The 18916-nt window shown below is 68.5% G+C and overlaps 2 protein-coding genes across 3 annotated transcripts in view; one reads left to right on the top strand and one right to left on the bottom strand.

Moving 5' to 3' along the window:
* Nucleotides 1-18443, bottom strand: part of COL18A1 (collagen type XVIII alpha 1 chain) — a 41760-nt gene extending 23317 nt beyond the window's left edge. For both annotated transcript variants that reach the window (XM_038581665.1, XM_038581666.1), the window contains exons 1-4: nt 17759-18443; nt 6973-7517; nt 1512-1598; nt 843-890 (exon numbers count right to left, since the gene is read on the bottom strand). In XM_038581665.1, coding sequence (XP_038437593.1) covers nt 843-890; nt 1512-1598; nt 6973-7517; nt 17759-18413 — 1335 coding nt within the window. In that variant the 5' untranslated portion in view covers nt 18414-18443. The remainder of the gene's footprint in view (nt 1-842; nt 891-1511; nt 1599-6972; nt 7518-17758) is intronic.
* Nucleotides 1884-5780, top strand: LOC119877781 (translation initiation factor IF-2-like). Its single transcript, XM_038581667.1, has 2 exons — nt 1884-3235; nt 3338-5780. Exons 1-2 carry the CDS (start codon nt 2275-2277, stop codon nt 3445-3447), a joined length of 1071 nt encoding a protein of 356 aa, XP_038437595.1. The 5' UTR covers nt 1884-2274; the 3' UTR covers nt 3448-5780.
* Nucleotides 18444-18916: the final 473 nt, after the last annotated feature.

Raw genomic sequence — 18916 nt, 5'->3', positions numbered from 1 at the left:
GCTGCCAGGCCCCCCAGCTGGCCCCCGGGCCCCCGCTGGCCTCCCAACATCCGCGAGCCGCTGACCCCGAGGGAGCGGAGGCCCCGCGCGGCCACGGAGAGTGGGGGGCGCCCCGGGAGGGCTGAGGCCGGTCCCCTGGAAGCAGGGAAGCCCCCAGCAGCGGGCCGGCCTGGCCTGAGGGCCGCAGGTCGGGGGCAGAGGGTGGAATGTGCGACCGCCCCACGTGGTCACGGGCACGTCACGCCGCGGCCCTGGCACAGCCCGGGCACCCTTCCCGTGGGGCCACGTGCCCAGCTCTGGTTTGCAGCAGGGACAGGAGCTCGGTGGGGGAAGGGCCCACATCCCGCCACAGGCCGCCGGACGCGGGCAGGGCCGTCACGGGCACCCGGGCCCACTGGGCGCCCTCCCAGCACCGCTCCGGCCACCGCAGGGCCAGGGGTCCCAGCGCCCCGGGAGGGAGGGGGCGGGGGCCACCCGTCCCTGCACGTGGGGCAAAAGCGGCCTCTTCCCTCCCGCGTGCCGTGTTGGGTGGGGGGAGCCGGGCGAGCTCTGGCCCGGCCTCCAGAACCTTCCTCGCTGTGACCCCTGCCTGCTTTCCCTTCCATGGGAGTTACAGACCCACCGGCTGGGTGGGAACGGGTCACCAAGGTCACCCAGGGACCCGGGCGGGGGGCGGGTGTTAGGATCAGAAACTGAACTAAATCCCTCGGGACAGAGCTACGGAGGCGCATCTCCCGGACGGGCCACCTGATCCCAGCGTCCCGGGTCCGGCTGGAGCGTGTCCCACGTGTGCTCACCGGCCACACTGGCAGGACCCCAGGAGGGCGGCCCCCGGCACTCACCGACGGCTCCCGGTCGTCCTCCAGCCCGCTCCCGAAGTCTCCGGACACCTGAGGGCGGCAGGGGAGGAGCAGGGCACCGGTGAGCTCCCCCTGTCCCCGCGGGGCCACACACACACGCGCCTCTTTCAACTCGTCCCCCTGCTCCCGGGACGCCGTGTGGCCAGGGGACGGAAGCCCAGCACGGGGGGCTCCACGACACGAGGCTGCGCAGGTGGACGGGCCGGTGGCGCTGAACAGGGTGGGCGGCGGCCGCGGGGACCGTGACCGGTCATGTCCCCCCTGCTCGTGGCTGGCGCCTCACTGTGCACCCGGGGTCGCAGGGGGCACTCTGAGCTCCGGATCCCCCAGGACACCGGCTCCCTGCCCTCCGTCCCCCACACCCGAGACCTGGATTTTCTTGTTTAGACCCGAGGCATGTGCACATGCACACACGCCGCGCGCTCTGGCCACGAGCGACCGCGGGGCCCCGGCTCTTCCCGGTTGTTGGAGCTCCCGCCCGGATCCGCGGGAGCTCCCAGGGGAGGGCTGGAGGCCCGGCGGCTCCTCCTGACGTTGCCGTTGATGAGGGCGGCCCCGGCTCGTGGCACCCACACGAGCCCTCGAGTCCCCCGTGGGGTTCCCGGCTGCCCCCGCCCTGCGCCTCCACCCTCCGGCCGCGGCCCCACTCACCCCGCCGCTGTCGTCGTCGTCCTCCTCCAGGCAGTGCAGGGGGCTCACGTGCGGGTCCCCACGCACCCTCAGCTCCGCGATCATCCCCTGAGGCAGAGGGACAGGGGGTCACCGTGGGCTCCGGGATGGGGGGTGCACACCGGCCGGCACCCGGCTCGCAGTGAGAAGGTCTGGGACGGGGCTCCCGAGCACCCACACGAGGCCGGGGAGGGAGGCCGTGCTCCCGGACGGCGCGGCGAGCGGCAGGACACGCGTCTCCCCACACCAAGGAGGGCCGGGGTGGCGGAGGGGGCTGCCAGTGGGCGACCATGTGGGCAGCTCCCCCGTGACGCACCCCCAGGCCTGTTCCGGTGCTTCCTGTTCTCACTTGACGTCCTTCTCCGCAGGGACTCACTCTGGCGCTTCTCCCCCAAACCGAAGCCACACTTGGTGCATCGGCCTGCGCGTCTGCACCGCCCTCGCGATAGGCCGCGGCCAGGCGGGCCCTGGGGTGCGGTGTCCGGGGGCCGACAGAGCGGGACCCGGCCCCTGCATGCTGCGCTGGCGCTACGGACCCCGAAATGCCCTTCAGGGCCGCCCCACACCCCAGGGGCCTCCTGTCCCTCCGGCCTGCGGGCTGCGCATGCCCCCCCTACGTTCTTCTGTTTCTTCCTCCCAACGACCTCCAGACTCCCTCCATCGCCGACCCTGCACCCCGTGACCCTGCGGCCCCACAGCAACGAGGAGCATGTGATGACAACCCAACAACACCCCGCGTGTCCCCATGAGCCCTGCAGGAGGGCTCCCCTTGCTTCCCAAGGCTGCCTCCTCCAGGAAGCCCCCTGGATCCCTTCCCAGGAGGGTTAGACCCTCCAGGGGGTCGGCTCTGACCCTCTGCCCCCCCACCTCCCTGCATTGGACAGCGAGGCCTGCGGGGCCACATCCCATCTCCCCGTGTGTGCACACGTGTCCATGTGTGTCGGACGTGCACATGTGCTCCTTCAGGCCCCGACACCCGCCCCTGGGAGGCCAAGAGGGCTGGACCCAGGCCCCGAAGCCCCACGGTCCCCACGGGGCCCCAGCACGAGGGGAAGGACACGCTGAGGACACGGGCGGGAAGCGGTCGGATGCCGGTGCGTCATTTCCAGCCCGCGGGGCACAGGCACCGACCCCTTGGCACAGACGCACACAGGGGCCGAGGCCACAGCAGCCGGCGCGGCTCGGGTCACCAGCGGAGTCGCAGATGGGATCTTCCCGAAGCTGGGCTGACCCGAGGGCGCTGAACACGGCGGCCACGGCAGGACCGTCTCCGTCACCGCCGTCCCCACCTAACCACGGTGTTTCAGGAGGTCGGAGGCAGGGATGGCCCGAGGCCCCGGTCAAGGCCCAGAAGGCAGCTGCACCGGTTCTCAGTCGGGTCAGGATGGTCATGGGTTCCGGAAGGTTCTTTGGGGTGGCCGGGTGGTGTCCAGGCCTCGCGGCACCCCAGGGAAGCCAACGGACAGTGGCCGGTAGGAGGGCCCAGGGGGCAGGGGCAGGGGGGCGGCGTGCGGGGCCTGACCCCACACAGGAGGGCAGCGGCCCCGCAGAGAGAGCACTGTCTGCCGGGGCCGGAGATCAGCCCCCGACGTTTCCAGGACACCAGCCGCGGCCTGTGTCAGCCCAGAGCCCACGGGGCCTGCCACGCAGCCGCCCTCGCCGCCCCCCAGGGCCCTGCCACCCTGCAGCGTCCCCACAAGCGCCAGGTCAGAGTGAGGCCGGCCCCCCTCACTGTGGTCGCTGGGACCCGCCCCCTGCAGAGCCACCCTCAGGGCTGCCTGCGGTCCTCACCCCCGTGACCCCTGCAGGTAGAGGAGACGCAGCGAGGGGACCGGCTCAGGCTCCAGGACCAGAGACGCGGTCCGTGCCCCGCGGGGGAGTCGGCTGTGGACGGGGCTGGGTATGCGTGAGGAACTAGTGTCCTTCCTTCTAATTCTGGGATGTCCTGACCACCACGGAGGGCGGCCAGGCTGCGTGGGAGGTGTGTGAGCTCTGTGGACGGGTCACGTGTGAACACGTGTGCGTGTGGACAAATGTGCAGGTGTGTGTGCATGTGGTGAGGGCAGGTGTGGGCGCACCTGTGTGCACGTGAACCACCGCACCCCTCGGTGCATGGGGCAGGTGTGCATGTGGTGGGGGCACGTGTGAGAGAGCACATCGGTGCATGTGAACGGTACGCACCTGTGTGCATGGAGTGTGCGTGCATGTGGTGACGTGTGAGCGCCCGTGTGTGCACCTGCGTGCCCTGAGCACGTGTATGCACGTGAGCCTGTGTGTGGGAGCACAGCACACGCAGATGCCGCCCGCCGCCCGCAGGAGACAGGCCACGCTGGCCTCACAGAGCAGGGGTCAAGTCGGGGGGCGGCGGCACAGGGCTCGGACGCAGGTGCTGGGATCGCCCGCCCTGCCGAAGGAGGGACGGGGTGGCCCCGCTGACACGCGTGCCCAGGTGTGGAGGCGCAGGGACGGCACAGGGCTGATGTTAGGTGCCAGAAGGCCGAGCTCTCCCCGGGGTGGCAGCGATGAGGGGGGCGCGGGCGCTGCCAGCAGGTGGGGGCAGGGGACACACGTGCCCCCCGCAGACCCGGCCCCGACCGACCAGCGCAGAAGGGGAGCCGGCCGCCGCTCCCCGAGGACACGTTAGTGGGGAAGACGTCGGTTGTGCAAAAGCCACAGCCCTGCTGGCAGCAGCCCACGGGCCGGGAGGCAGACGTTGTGAAACCCGGAGACGCCGCTGAGCCTCGCGAACAAAGGCCGCGGCAGCCGTGTCCTGTGGCTGCCACCGCGGGTCGTAGGGACCGTCACCCCGACGGCCTGGGGTGGGCTGCCCCCGACTCTCCGGGGAGGGCCGTGTCCTGGCTTCGGGGTGCTGAGTGAGCCTACGGGGGGGGGCACCCCGCACTCCCGGCCTGACTCACCCCTGCCTCGCTCGGCTGCTCCGCCCTCCGCCCTCCGGACCCTCCCCGCCCGGGGGCCTGGCCCCGGTCACAGCCGGGCCGCAGCGGTCCCTGACCCCCCCCTTGGTCCCCGCGCTCCTTGCACCAGTGGCTTCTGACCACCTGCTTGCGTCAGGCCCTGACTGTTGGCACGAGAGCACCGGGCTCCTCCCAGCAGGGTCGCGTCGGGGCACGTTACTGTGTCACAGACGCTGCCGCTGTGGCCTCCGTCTCCCCCCTCCTACCGCAAGGAAAAGGGGCGGGCGCGCTTGTCCTAGAGACGGGGGCGGGGGCGGGGGCGGGTGCCGGGCGTGGGGAACCTGGGCCCCTGACGACACGCTCCGGCCTGCCCCACGCCGTCCCGGGCATCCAGCCCGCCCGTGGCTGGTCGGTGACCCCCGGCTTCGGGGAACCGGGCGCTGCTTTGGTCCACAGCGTGGCCACGGGGCCGCACACCGAGGCGGTCCCCCCTGCCGCACGGTGGCCCTCGGGCGCAGTACGTGACCGGCCCGCGTGAGGTGCCACCGTGGAAGTAGGTAGGGACGTTCAGAGGCAGCGGGCCGGCAGCCGGCAGGCGCCCCAGTAACGGGCGGGAGCGCGGCCCCGGGGGACACCCGCCCCACGCTGGACCCGAGAGGAGGAAACCTGCAAAGCCCCGCTTTCCTGGGCAGACACAGCAGAGGCTCCGTGGGGCGCCGGGCGGGGGCGCGGGGGGGACGCCCACCCGGAGGGGCCGCCCCGCGTGCTGCGCCTCCCGGAGCCCGGTCGCACGAGTCACGGCGGGACCCTCGCCCCGAAGGCCTGGAGAGCCCGGGGCTGGGGCGGCTGGTCTCCGGTCCCACAAGCCTGGCCCCTCAGCCAGCTGCAATCGGACCAAACCCCACACGGAACATTCCTGAAGCCTCCAGTCGGGCCGCCAGGGGCCGGACACGGGGCTCGGGAGGACGCGACTCGGGCGACATCCGCTGGGCCTCCAGCCGCCCCCCAGCGCTCACGGGGGGGCCCACGCCCCGCTCCGGCCCCGTCTTCCCAATGCCCAAGGCTCGGCCGCCACGCTACACGCCACGGGCGTCTCCCACGTTACGTATCTCAACGGCTTGCGTGAAAAAGTGACAAGATAAAAAGGCAAAAAGCAAACGGGAGATAAAATTTACAGCGGACGGGACGGAGGAGCGGTTCTCTCCTACAGAAAGAGCTTGGGACAAGCCGGTAAGAAGCCGTGGAACCGCTCAGAGCAAAGCCGCAAAGCGCAGAAACAGGCCAGTCACAAAAGAACCAATTGTGTCTTTTTTTTTAAAGAAAAAATTGGAATAACCAAAAATTGTGTGCAAAAATGAAAGTGTGTCTACGCCAGCAACCCAGGCACACACGTCCACACACCCGGACGCCGCGGGCCTCTGTGGACTGGCGGCCGCGCCCTGTGTCGGGGACCCGCAGCCGCGCCCCGGGCCACCCCGTCCCCGGCCCCCTCGGCGCCCCGGGAGACGCGACGACACCAGCCCTCCCGGCCCCCCCCAGGCCTCCTCCCACTTCATCGTGCTTGAGGCTCAGCCTGAAAACACAAAGGGGCCCAGTGTGGTGTCCAGGCCCCGGCGGCCCGACCCCGAGGCGCGGAGTTCCCGCGGGGGGAAGGTCGGCCGCGCGGTCGCCGTCCGGGCTGAGAACCTCGCTCCTCAGGCCGCCCTTTGTCTGGGCGATGATTCACCTTGTCCCCGGGGGCCGCCCCCTCGGGCCCGCACAGGGACCCCGTCTGGACCACGCGGCAGGGCCGGTGCAGGGGCGGGTGGGGACCCACGAACCGTGCCCGCGAGCGAGCGTGGGAGGCCGCGGCCCCGGGAGAGACCCCACCCGGGCTCCGGGATCTGCGTCCCGCAGAGAACGAGGCCGGGCCTGGGCCTGGGGGACGGGGTGTCCCTGAGGGCCGGGTGCAGGCCTGGGGCGACGGCCTCGCTGCTCCCCAGCCAACTGCGCGGCGGCTGCAGGGGTCGGTGAAAATGAGGACGAGCAGCAGGTTGATGTAGGGGTGACGTGACCCCCCCGAGCCCCCCCCAGCGCAGCAGGTGGGCGGCCTTCCCGCCAGGAAGACCCTCGTGGAGGGAGGTCCCCACGGGGCTCGGACAGCAGGGAAGAGCCCGACCTGCGAGGACCCTGGACATCCCCGGCTCCGCAGCACAAGGGGGTCACAGCACCCATCCCTGGAGCCCCCACCCCCCGGGCAACCCCCACCCCCGGGGAGGCCCCCACCCCCCGGGCAGCCCCCACCCCGAGGGATGACCCCCGACCCCAGGAACAGCCCCCAACCTCCAGGCGGCCCCCACCCCGGGAATGGCCCTCACTCCTGGGGACGGCCCCCACCCCCCCAAGTGGCCCCCACCCTGGGGCAGCCCCCACCCCAGGAACATCCCCCACCCCCCAGGCGGCCCCCACCCCCCAGGGACAGCCCCCACCCCAGGAACATCCCCCACCCCCCAGGCGGCCCCCACCCCGGGGTGGCTGCGGTCGCTTACCTGGAACTTGTCGGGGTCCGCTCCTCCCGCCTGGGCCACGAACAGGCCGGCGCCGGGCTCCAGCTGCAGGCCCCCCGGGGAGCGCTCCAGGGGCACCCTCTGGAACAACTCGCAGTCCACGAACAGCGCCACCGTCGCGCCGTCCACGCTGAGCGCCAAGCGCGTCCACTGGCCGGTGAAGGCGGGCAGGCGGAAGCTGGCGGCCGTGCGGGTCCGGGCGGCCCCGGGCTCCGTGTACAGGAGCTGGACGTGCTGCTGCCCGTCACGCACGCCCGACAGCTTCACGCCCACGGAGACCACCGCCTGGGCCGCGTCCGTGATGGCAAACAGCACCCCCGGGCCCTCGGTGGCCGGCCGCACGTGCATGAGCAGCGAGAAGTCACGGAAGAACGGGCTGGGGACGTGGTACCGGGCCACCTGGCCGCTGTTGGCGTCCGGGCCGAAGACGAAGGCCGGCCCCACGTCGGGGTCGTCCACCTGGGTGACCTGCTGGGGCGGGGGCTCTCCCAGCAGCTGCAGGAGCCCCACCTCCGAGCCCCGGCTCTCTGCAAAGAGGAGAAAGACCCCGGTGAGGCTGTGCCCGGGAGCAAGCAGGCAGGGCGCCAGGGGACACTGAGGCACGAGGGGCTCCGGGCCTGCCTCTACAGGCACCACGGACGGCCAGGACTCGTGGCCACGGGCCACCGTCCCTCCTTCCATGGGCTCCCAGGCCCCGGGGGACGTGACAGGAACTGTCCCAACCAGGGGGCCAGAGGCCGTGGCTGCGCAGGGCGCCCTGTGAGCTCAGGGCCGGCGGCCCACGCGTGTGCTGGGACCCCAGCCCAGCCTCCACCCCCGGGACCACCCCACCTGGCCGCGGGCCTCAGTGGGCCTCAGCCACACGTCTGCAGGGCCACAGAGGGAAACCCTACAGCCCAGCGGCCCCGCAGGCTTATCCCCGTGAGGAGCCAGCCTGCACACAACTAAACCCCGGGGCAGATCAGGGCCCGGTGCTCGTGGTCTGAGCCCTACGCACACTTGTAACACAGCCCACCAGGCGCCCAGCTTTGTCGGGGGCCTTGTGCAGTGTCCCCGCCCACCGTGTCGTGGAGTCCCAGCCCCAGCAGGTCCCTCTCGGGGTGACCCCCCAGCACAGGGAGGTGGCGCGAGTCTAGGCTGGGGACACAGCACGGTGCCCAGCCTTCTCCCGCGTATCTTGTCCTTCCAGGTGGGACCAGAAGGCTTCCTGGGCAGGCAGGGGCCACCAGAGCCTGCGACCTTGGGCCGGGAGCATCAGGCGCTGGGCACAGAGGGCAGGGCCTCTCCGTTGGTGATTTCCTGCCTACGTGCCCACAGCCGGAGCCGGGAATCCGGGGCCACAGTGCGGCCAAGAGCCCCGACCCCAAGCCCCTTCTCTGAAGACCCTGGTGTGGTCCACCTGCAAGGGGAGAGTTACGTGGAGGAGATGCTCTCCGGGGAAGGGGCTGCTGGCGAGCGGGAGTCCTGAGGAGGGCGGTGGGTGGGTACCTGGGCTCTGGCCCTGAGCGGTGGGGCCCGGCTGACCCGGTCAGAGCAGCGGGGAGAAATGCCAAACCCCAACTTCCTAAGGCAAGCTCCATCTTTCAAAGAGCTCTTGGAGACAGAACAATGAACACAGAGGAGAGCCCGGAGCCACGGAGGGCAGGAGCACATGCCCTTTGGGTCCCTCCCAGGGCTGGTGCGCCCGGGGCGGTGCTGGGCGTCCCGTCTCCCCTCTGCAGGGCCCTGACTTCCCACCAGCACCACCAGCCAGGGCCCCCCTCGCCTGCAGGCAAGACCCTCATGCCAAGTCAGTGTAGGCACAGCCTTGCTTGGGCAGCGGCCTGGCCTCAGGCCTAGGGAGCAGGGGGTGCCTCGCGGGAAGACCCCAGGCCGCGGGAAGACAGCCCCTGCTTGATGCTCAAAGTCAGACCCTCCCTGCTGTGCACCCAGATGGCAGCTGCTGTGACGCCCTCTTCACATCACAAGTTCCCGGGGCTGAGGGTGCACTCGGGGAGACGTTCTGAGACTCAGGAACAGGACTCTGCCCAGCCTGCATGTCATGGCGCTGCCGTCCTGACTCAGCTGTGCCCAGAGTTAAACATGGGCACGCCCACCACCGCCCTTCCTCCCAGGCAGCTACGAGTTCTCCAGACTGCTGTACAATGCAAGATGCAGCAGCCGTGGATGTCCTGGGCTGCAGGGCAACGGCACGCTACAAGGGCAGGCCCGGGTCCCTGGCGAGCCTCGGGCAGCTCCTCTTCCTCCACGAAAGTCCTCATGGTTCCCACGGGGAGTAAGTCTCCAAATGCCACGGCCCGAAAATCATGGGTCCGTTGTCCAGTTGCAGGCACTGTGAGTGGAGGACGCGGTGTGGTCACCTCCCTGCAGAGCTCGTGGCAGCTGCTGCTCTGAAGGCCCTGGACCAGCTGTCGTGGGCAGGAAACCAAGATCTCTCCAAAAAAGCAAATGCCCGTGCCACGCTCTGAGAGTCTGGAAGAACACCTTCGTGGGAACACAGTGGGTGATATCTTTTGGCAAGTGGGGCCCCCTCCTATTGGCCGATGCTCACTCGGGTTAAGGAATTGGGGGACTTGCCCAGTTGGGGACAACCTCCCTTGCGGACAGGCCAGCCGTGACCAGGTGGGACTTATCCTGGTACGTCAGGCTGGTTCAGCCTTCAAAACCCAACTAAGGGAATCCACCTCCTAAACACAGTGACTAAAAAGAATCACAAAATCATGTCCACGGATGAAGAAAAAGCATTTGACCGAATCCAACACTCACTCATGGTGAAAGCTCTCAGTAAATCAGGAATAAAACAGAATTTCCTCCATTGGATGAAGAATTCCTACAAAACATCCCTACGGCTTATAACCCACTTGATGGTGAGAAACCTGAAGCTTTCTCACCGAAATCGGGGACAAGGTAAGGACGTCTCTCTCACCGTGGCTTTTCAAAACCGGGCTAGAGATCCTGGCTAAAGCAATAAGGCAAGAACAGGAAATAGAAGTACACAGATTGGGAAGGAAAAGGAACCACTGTCTGTCCGTAGAGGATGTGATCGTCTACGCAGAAAATCCAAAAGAACTGACAGAAAAACAAAACCAGTCTCCTGGAAGCGATTACTCAAGGTCGTAGGATACACGACCAATATAAGGAATTCAGTCCCTTTCCTACGTATCAGTAACGAACAAGCAGGATTTGGAATCAGAGACACACCATTTCCATTAGCATTCCCGCCGACAACTTATCTAGGATAAATATAACGCGTATACGCACAACATCCACGGGAGGAAAACTGCAAAATTCTGCCAAAATAAATCAAAGAACTAAATCAATGCATGGAGAGTCCCTGCCCACGGATAGAAAGACTCAGGCTTGTCAGGACGTCAGGTCTCCCCGCCCTGGCCTGTAGACTCAATGCCGCCCCAATCAAAATCCCACCAAGGTTTCTGTGGATAGTGACAAACGGATTCTAAAGTCTCTGTGAGAAGCTAAAGGACCCAGAATAGCCAACACCGTGTTGGAAAAGAGCGAAGTCGGAGGACGACACTCCGCGGCCCCAGCACTCGCTGTAGGGCGGCTGGGATCAGGACCGTGTGGCCCTGGGGGGGGCGGGGGACAGGCCAGCAGGTGGACGGAACAGGAGGGAGAGCCCAGAAACAGCCACACGAACGCCCCCGACGGATCCTTGACAAAGGAGCGAGGCCACCCACGGGGCGAAGGCCGTGCCCTCCGCAGGCGGTGCTGGACAACTGGACGTCCACACGCAGAGGGAACGTGGACACGGACCTTATGCTCCTCTCGACTGGCTCACAAGGGGTCACGGACGCAGGCGTAGGATGCGAAACTATGACACTTCTAGAAGACGACACAGGAGAAATCCCCGGTGACCCTGGACGGGAGGATGACCCTGTAGACCCGGCACCACGGGTCCAATCCAGGAGACAAACAACTGACCGGCTGGACCTTGTCCTGCGAGAGTCAGGGGGGTGAGAGGACAAGCACCGGCCGGCAGCAAATATTTGCAAAAGACACAGCTGATAGAGGACGGCGCCTACAATACGTAAAGATCTCTGAACACTCAACAACACGACCTGACAACGCGTTTAAGAGCGGACGGGAGACCTGCACGGAGACACGCAGGTGGCAGATCAGGAAGGCTGCTCCGCGTCCCAGGCCGTCAGGGAGACGGCGACGAAGACGTGGGTGACCCGGCGACGGCAGCCAGGGCGGGAGGGCTGCGCACCGCGACGGTCGGGGGCAGGCACAGCCGGGGGGACGGGGCAGGCTGGGGGGCCGGGGGGTGGGGAGGAGGACTGTGAGGGGCCGCAGTGCTGGGCGCGTCGTCCCCCGGCCCCCGCCGACCTCACGTCCCCCGCGGGCCCCGGGTGATGACGACGTGTGGGTGCGGGTTCACCCGGGGTCACACACACAGCGCGGGTGCGGGATGTGGGGGGAGAGAGCGGGGCCTGCGGGGCAAGTGGGTGACACTTTTCAACAATCCACGGAGACGTGACGGTCCAGGCATCAGCCCACACACCCCACTAACACCCCCGGTGAGACGGACGAGCAGGGACTTCCTGAACCTGATAAGCGTTGGAAGGACGCTGCACTCCCGTCCCGCGGCTTATTACACTCGGTCACAACCACAAGGTAACAGACGGCCGAGCTGTGTCGACAAATGTGCTGGGAACGAACACCTCGGGGCACCTGCTGGAGCCTCTCCCTCTCGCCCCCCCCCCCAAATAAATAAATAAATCCCGGTCCCTCGGTGGCGAGGGTGCCCGCGGCTGACGTGTGGATACCATCACGCTCGTCTTCAGGTTCAACGCAGGCCACCCAAGCCCGAGCGAAAGGTTTCTGAAGCTCTGGAGAGAAGATGCCCAAGGACATGATGACCTCTGCAGAGGGTCGTGACCCCGGGGCCCAGGGCCACGCCAAGCACCGCCGTCACCAGGAGCCCAAATCAGGGCCCTCGGGGACGGGCGAACAGATCAGAGAGGGTGTGCGGAGCCAGTACAGCATCCTCTGCTACAGGAGGCGGGGGACACCCGAAGGTCCACCCTCGAGGGGGAGGGAGGACACACCAGAGCACCCAAGCCTGAGAGCACCTCCCGGAGTGCCACGGGACGTTTGAGACCCGTCGCCGTAAAGAGGGACTTCTAGATACACAGAAAGTGAGCCCATCCGTGCAGAGCAAGGACCGGGGTGTAGATCCATAAGGGCGCCTGTGCACGCACATGCACACGCACACGCACGTGCACGCCGTGGTAGGCAGCTCAGGGCCCTAATGTCCGTTCTGCGTGCCCGAACCTGCAAGTGGTGGTTTGCAGAGGGGCGGAGTGACATGGCCCCAGATGGGGAGGTTCATCAAACCTAACGCGTGCATCCCTAAGAGCAGGGGCACCTCCCAGGCGGGGGCACACTGGCGGCTCCCAGAAGCCTGCAGAGGCGGACACGCTCTTCCCTGCGGCCCCCAGAAGGAGCACAGCCCTGCAGACACACCTCCACCTTAGCCCCGTGAGACTCCGACCTCGAGAACAGCATTTGTGTCGTCTTCCGCCACAAGGGTCGTGGTCACGCGTCACAGCAGCCACGGAAACTCAGGCACACGCATCTGTGCAAGCCCACAGCGGGAACAGAAAGACGCCCCATCCCAGCAGCCAGGGGCGCTTGGAAGGCGCCTTCAGCCCTCTCCTGTGCGCTCCAGTCTCGATGCCAGCATGCCCGTGAGCTAGTCCTGGGGTAGACGTAACCCGGGGAGAACAGGAAGACAGAGCAGCGTGGTCCTAGGGGAGGAGAGGGGCAGGACAGGTGGCCCCCCCAGGCCGGCGTTTGCGGGTTCGGGGGCAGGAAGGCTCACTCCGAGCACTGGCTCTCTCCTCCTCAGAACTGAGGCCACGTGTCTGCAGAACCGGGTCTTTCCAAGGGGGTTGCCCGCGGGTGCAGTGCAAGGGGGCGGGGGCCCTCAGAGGTTTCACATGCTTCAAAGACACGTTGGGGCCCCTGGGACCCTGGCCGTGGTGCCTGCAGTGGACGAGGCAGCACTGTCAGCCTCCGGGCACACGGCCCCAGGGGAGGGAGTGGCTGCGGGCCTCCCGTGTGCCCAAGGACCAGGAATCAGGAGAAGAACTTGGAGGGAAAGCAGCACGGCGGTGGGGGAGACGCTGGGCCCAGACACCAGCAAGGGAAAGTCTCACGGGCAGCATCCTGCACCGGAATCACTGACACACAACACTGCTCAACAGCACAGGGCTGAGCGTCTGCCCCCGCCACCTGCTTCGCTCCAGACACAGGTTCCACGACAGAAGCAAACTGCATATTACGTGGGACAATCACATTCCAACATGGTAAACCTGATCCAACACCCAGATGGATGGACAGATGGGTGGGTGGGTGGAGGGAGGGATGGGTAGGTGGATGGATGGATGGATCTGTGGATGGATGGGTGGGTGGAGGGATGGAGGGATGGAGGGATGGATGGGCAGGTGGAAGGTGGATGGATCTGTAGATGGATGGAGGGGTGGGTGGGTGGGTGGATAGGTAGATGGAGGGATGGGTAGGTGGATGGATGGATCTGTGGATGGATGGAGGGATGGAAGGATGGGTGGATGGGCAGTGGATGGATGGATGGAGTGATGGGTGGATGGCTGAATGATGGATAGATGGATGCTGGGTGGATGGATGGATGAATGGGTGGATGGGTGGATAGGTAGGTGGATGGACGGATGGATCTGTGGATGGATGGAGGGGTGGATGGAGGGATGGGTGGATGGGTGGATGGGTAGGACAAGTGGATGAGTGGACAGATGAAGGTGGGTGGATGGGTAGATGGAGGGATGGGTAGATGGGTGGATGGGTAGGTAGATGGATGGATCTGTGGATGGATGGCTAGATGGAGGGATGGAGGGATGGAAGGATGGGTGGATGGGCAGGTGGATGGATGGATGGAGTGATGGGTGGATGGGTGGATGATGGATAGATGGATGCTGGGTGGATGGATGGATGAATGGGTGGATGGGTGGATAGGTAGGTGGATGGACGGATGGATGGAGGGATGGGTGGATGGGTAGGTAGATGGATGGATCTGTGGATGGAGGGCTGGAGGGAGGGATGGAAAGATGGGTGAATGGATGGAGGGATGGATGGAGGGATGGAGGGAGGGATGGATGGACAGGTGGATGAGTGGACGGATGAAGGTGGGTGGGCTCCCTTCTCACATGATCTATAACAGTAACAATAACTTAAGACTTGATTTCTCAACTGAAAAGGAAAGCGGTCACAGCTTACGGCCGTGCAGCAGGATGGACAGCTCCTCCACCAGGGGGAAGGACAGTGTCAGGGAGCTGGCCCCCGGGGGAGGACATACTCGCAGCCACCATCTCGCTCCTCCTCAGTGAGGCCAAAGATGCGCTCCTGTCTCCACGATGTCCCACGTCAGCCTTCCTCAGAGCAGGACGGAGTAACCGCCAAGACCACGCTGAGCTGGATGCTGAGGGGCGGACGCAAACCGCCATTCCGAGAGCCACCCGCGTCCCGACCTGCAGGCCGTCGCATCCACGGCTCCGGGCCCCTGACGCCCCAGCAAGGAAGCCGAAGCCATGGGGGCGCCTCCGGGAAAGTTCAACCATGTCCTCAAATGGTACTTGTAGGTTTGCTGGTTGAGGGGGGTCAGGCGTAGGCACCCGTCCACGAGGCGGCCTCGTCTCCTTACATCAGAGTTACGTGGACACCGCGGGCGACTGAAGCATTTAAACAACACTAACCGCTTCTGAACTCACATCCTATTAAAGGCAGTGGATCGAAGCCCAGCGTCTGGGAAGCCTGCGTGCTTGGCGGGTCCCTGACAGACGGGCTGGGCTGGGCGTCGTCCTCAGAGCCGTCACCGTGACGCGTCCCCACTGGCCAGCTGGGGTCCCCGCGGCCCGGGGCTCTGCTTCTCCGGCGTCCGTGCGGCACTGAGGCGCAGTCCCGGGCCACTCCCGCTCCCTCTGGCTACCCGAGCAGCGCACACCCCGTCTCCATCCCCACTAGGCCTCGGTTTCTCCCCTGCAGCAGGAGTAACACCTGCTCCCAGGCTCGGAACACAACCCGTCTTCACCCTCATCCCTGGGGACGTCACAAAATTTGCAGACAGAGCAAAGCCCGGGGTGCCCCTGTCAGTGGGGACAGTCCCCCTGCTGCCTGAGCCTCCCCTGCGCAGGGGCCCTACCTGCTTTGCTCTGGGGTCTGAGGAACGAGCCCCCACACGGACAGAGGGCCGTGGTCCCCGACAGTGCACTGACCCACGGCTGGCTGCAGCCACAGCACGGGGGCTCCCAACGCAGCCCTCGCCTCCCTGGGCCCCGACCCGTGGCTGCGCCGTCCCCCCCGTTTCCCCCCACTCCAGGGCTGTCGTCAGCCCTCCCCGACCCACTCTCCCTGTGGGGACCGGAGGGAAGCAGACAGAGCTGCGGCCTCGGCTGGGGCCCATCCCACACCGCGCTGCCCCCACAGCCATCTCTGCCCCGGGGCCTGGACGGGGACAGCCCTTGCCCTGTGGCCTCCGTCCCCTCCAGACAACCTTCGTTGCCCCCCACCAACCCCCACCCCGCGGCCTCTCGCTACCCAGGCGGCCCAGGGACCTCCCTCAGCCAGGACCCTGACGCTCACCACCGGGGGCCCATCACCAACATGAGAGAGGGGCCAGGGTGACCCCCGATCAGGGCCCCCCAGACCTGCCCCCACCGGGCAGGGATGCAAAGGCCCCGGGGCCCAGCAGAGGCCAGAGGAGGGACGATGCTCCCGGCCCCGGCTCCCCCTGGACCAAGGCCTCCAGGCCCCGCCCAGCACGGATCCTGGGTGATGAAGGCCTGACCCCCGCCTCCGGCCTGAGGGGCTGGGCAGTTAGCACGGCGTCCCCCAGGGCTCTGCCGGGAACGCGGCCTCCCTGAGCCTGGCCCCGCCAGCAGATGCAGATGTCCACTGAAAAGTCCCTTTCAGGCCGCTGGGCCGAGAAGGCAGCTGCGGTTGGAGCCTCTCCCCGCCCCCGCCGCCCTGCTCCGGCTCCCGGTGCGGCTGAGCCCCCGGCCCGGAGACTGGCGGGGGCTCCCCACGTGCGTCCAGGCCCGGGGCGGACAAGACCCGAGGGCAGGCCCGGCCTCCCGCCCCGTGGAGGAGGAGGCGCAGAGTCCGAGTGGCCCCTGGCGCTCCCGGCCGGCCTCCCTGCGCCCTCAGCCGACACGGCACAGAACCCGGACGCCCACACTCGCCCAGCATCAGGCGGCCCGGGGCCCAGCGCCCTGGGAACAGCTCACCGAGGCTCCGAGCCCCGCGTGCGGCCCCAGCGCCCCGGCCGCTCCGCCCTGCACACACCCGGACCCCAGGGCAGCCTGTGCACGTGACCCCGAGGCCGCTCCTGCCGGCACAGGGCTCAGCCTCCCGTTCCCGGTCTGCGGCAGCCACGCACCCATCCCTGTCCCCTCATCACCCACCTGGCACGCACCACGGGCCCAGCAGGGCGACACCCCCACCCTGGGGTCCGGGGCAGCTCCTGCACCACCAGCCCGGCCCCAGAGCCCAGGGACCCCAGAGACGGCGGCAGGGGCAGCCTCACCGCGGGGCCCTCCCTCCCGTGGCTGCGGGGGCAGCTGGGGCGTCTCTGAGCCACGGCCCTGCCGACCACGTGGGCCGGGGGCGCAGCTCAGGTTGGGGGTGAGGCCCAGGAGGCCCCAGAGCGCACACCCGGGGGCTGGGGCGGCGCCGAGCTCTGCAACTCACTGCTCGCGTGGCCGAGACCACCTGCCTTGTGGGCAGCAGGAACCCCCCAGCATCGGGCCTGCACCTCGCCAGGCGGCTGGACCGGCGGCCGCTCCCGGCCCCGTGCCTCGGGCTCCCCTCCCGACCGCGGTGTAACGGGCACCTCGGGGCCGTGGGTGGACGAAATGAGCCCCCGGCTCAGGCAGGGGCTGCTCCTGAGGGTGGGCCGTCGCGGGGTCACCAGCCCGGCCTCCCTCTCCAGAGCCTGCCCCCCACCCCGCAAGGGCGGCCCCGCGGCCCCGCTCAGCACCGGTTCCCAGGCGCCCGGCAGGACGCGAGGGCCGCGGGTTACCTGCGCCCGGCCCAATGAACACGCACAGCCCGTCCTCCTGGGCGGGGAGCGAGGCGCAGGGCACGGGCAGCCCGGCCCCGGGCAGGTGGCTCCAGCACGCGTCCTCCAGGGCCTCGCAGAACTGGCGGCAGGGCGGGGGCGCGGGCGGGGGGCCGGAGCGGCAGGGCGGGGCCAGCAGCAGGCAGACGAACCGGGCGAGGAAGCGGTGGCAGCGCGTCCGCAGGAGGCCCCCCCACGCCCGGGCGGCGGCGCGCACCTCGTCGCGGCTGGCGTGCTGCAGGTGGTTGGGCAGCCAGGCGCGCCCGATGCCCAGGCGGCCGCACACCGGCAGGGCGGGCGGCAGGGGCAGGCAGCGGCCGGTGGGGGTCAGCGGGGCGGAGTTATTAGCAGGCCCAGGCCCCAGAGAGTCCGCGGTGGGAGCAGCCCAAGCGCCCCTGCCCCCGGTGACAGCTGAGAGTGGGGTTCCAGGCAGCAGGGCGGGGGGGTCAGAGGACAGAGCCGAGGGGGCCGCGTCCGCGCCCAGAGCACCCATCACCAGGGGAAGCAGATGCGGCGAGCGCCCGCGGAGGCCGGGGAGTCGGTGCTGCAGGCCGGGCCGGAGTCCCTCGCCGTCCAGATCCTGGGGCGGCCCCGGGGACGGCTGGATCCCCCCGGGAGGAGCCCCACGGGGCGCGGAGGACAGAGAGGCTCTACCTGGAGAAGGCGGCGGCCCCGAGGGCTCCCTGAGCGCTGCCCGGGGCCTGTCCAGGGAGGGGGGCAGCCGGGTGGGCGCCGGCAGGGTGCTGGCCTCCACGCGCGGGGCATCCGTGCTGCCCAGCCAGAGAGCCGTCCCGTTCTCCGGGGGGGGCCGGGAGGGCCCCGGGAGGGCGAGGGGGCTGGTGGGGGTCACGGGGGCGGGCGTCCCGGCCGTGCTGGAGCTCTCCGGGCGCGTGGTGTCGTCCCACAGCTGGACGAAGCTCCGGATGCCCTGAGCCACGTTCAGGATCTTGGCTCCCACGCCGGCGATGTTCTCCTCCTTCTCCTCCTTCGGGTCCGGGCCCGCGGGGGGGGCAGAGGGTGCGGCGGAGGCCGCGTGCTCGTCGGTCTCCAGCCCCCGCAGAGGCGGCTCCGGGCTGGCGGGGGCATTGCCCTGCTCCGTGGGGCCGGGCTGGGGGGTCACAGGCGTGCCGGTCTCGTCTCTGGGCTGCACATGTGGGCTCCCCGGGGCCTCCGACACCGGTTCGGCCGTGGGCCTGGCGGTCCTAGTGGACCACAGCCAGTTCAGGCTCAGTAGGTCAACCTGGGCGGCCGCAGGGCAACAGGTGAGCAGCAGCAGCAGCAGCAGGCAGCGGCCGGGGTGGCGAGCCATCGGAGCTGTGCGCCCCGCGGGGCCGCGGGCGGTGTCTGCGTCCTGGGGGCGGGCCCAGCCCGGCTCCGCCCTCCCCGCCCGCCCCGCCGGCCTGCTGGCTCCCTTGCAGCGGACGCTGTCTCGGCTCCGCCTTCCCGCCTTCCCGCCCTGGGCCAGGGGACAGGATCCCGGGACGGCTCTCCCTGCACCCCTGCACTCCTGCACCCTGGGCGGCAGGACGGCTTCCAAGCTCTGCCCACCTCCCCCTGCTGACCCCGGAGCTGCGTCCCCAGGCAGGGCAGGCGCGGGGGCTCCTCCAGGGGCTGGGTCCCGGAGACAGCTGGGGGCCCGGGGCCTGTGCTCGAGGGGGGGCAGGAGACCCGGCCACGGAGAGCAGCCAGGCCGGGGCCGCCCACCGGTGCCAAACTGCCCCTCAAAAGACGCTCAGCGTCGCGGTTCTTGTGCAGCAAGCGTCGCCTCTGAGACGTCGACGGTGCAGCCCCCGAGGGCAGCAGTGCACCCCC

The sequence above is a fragment of the Canis lupus genome, chromosome 31 (genome assembly GCF_011100685.1).
Source record: "Canis lupus familiaris isolate Mischka breed German Shepherd chromosome 31, alternate assembly UU_Cfam_GSD_1.0, whole genome shotgun sequence".
NCBI lineage: Eukaryota > Metazoa > Chordata > Mammalia > Carnivora > Canidae > Canis > Canis lupus.
This window is presented reverse-complemented; position numbering and strand designations above follow the sequence as displayed.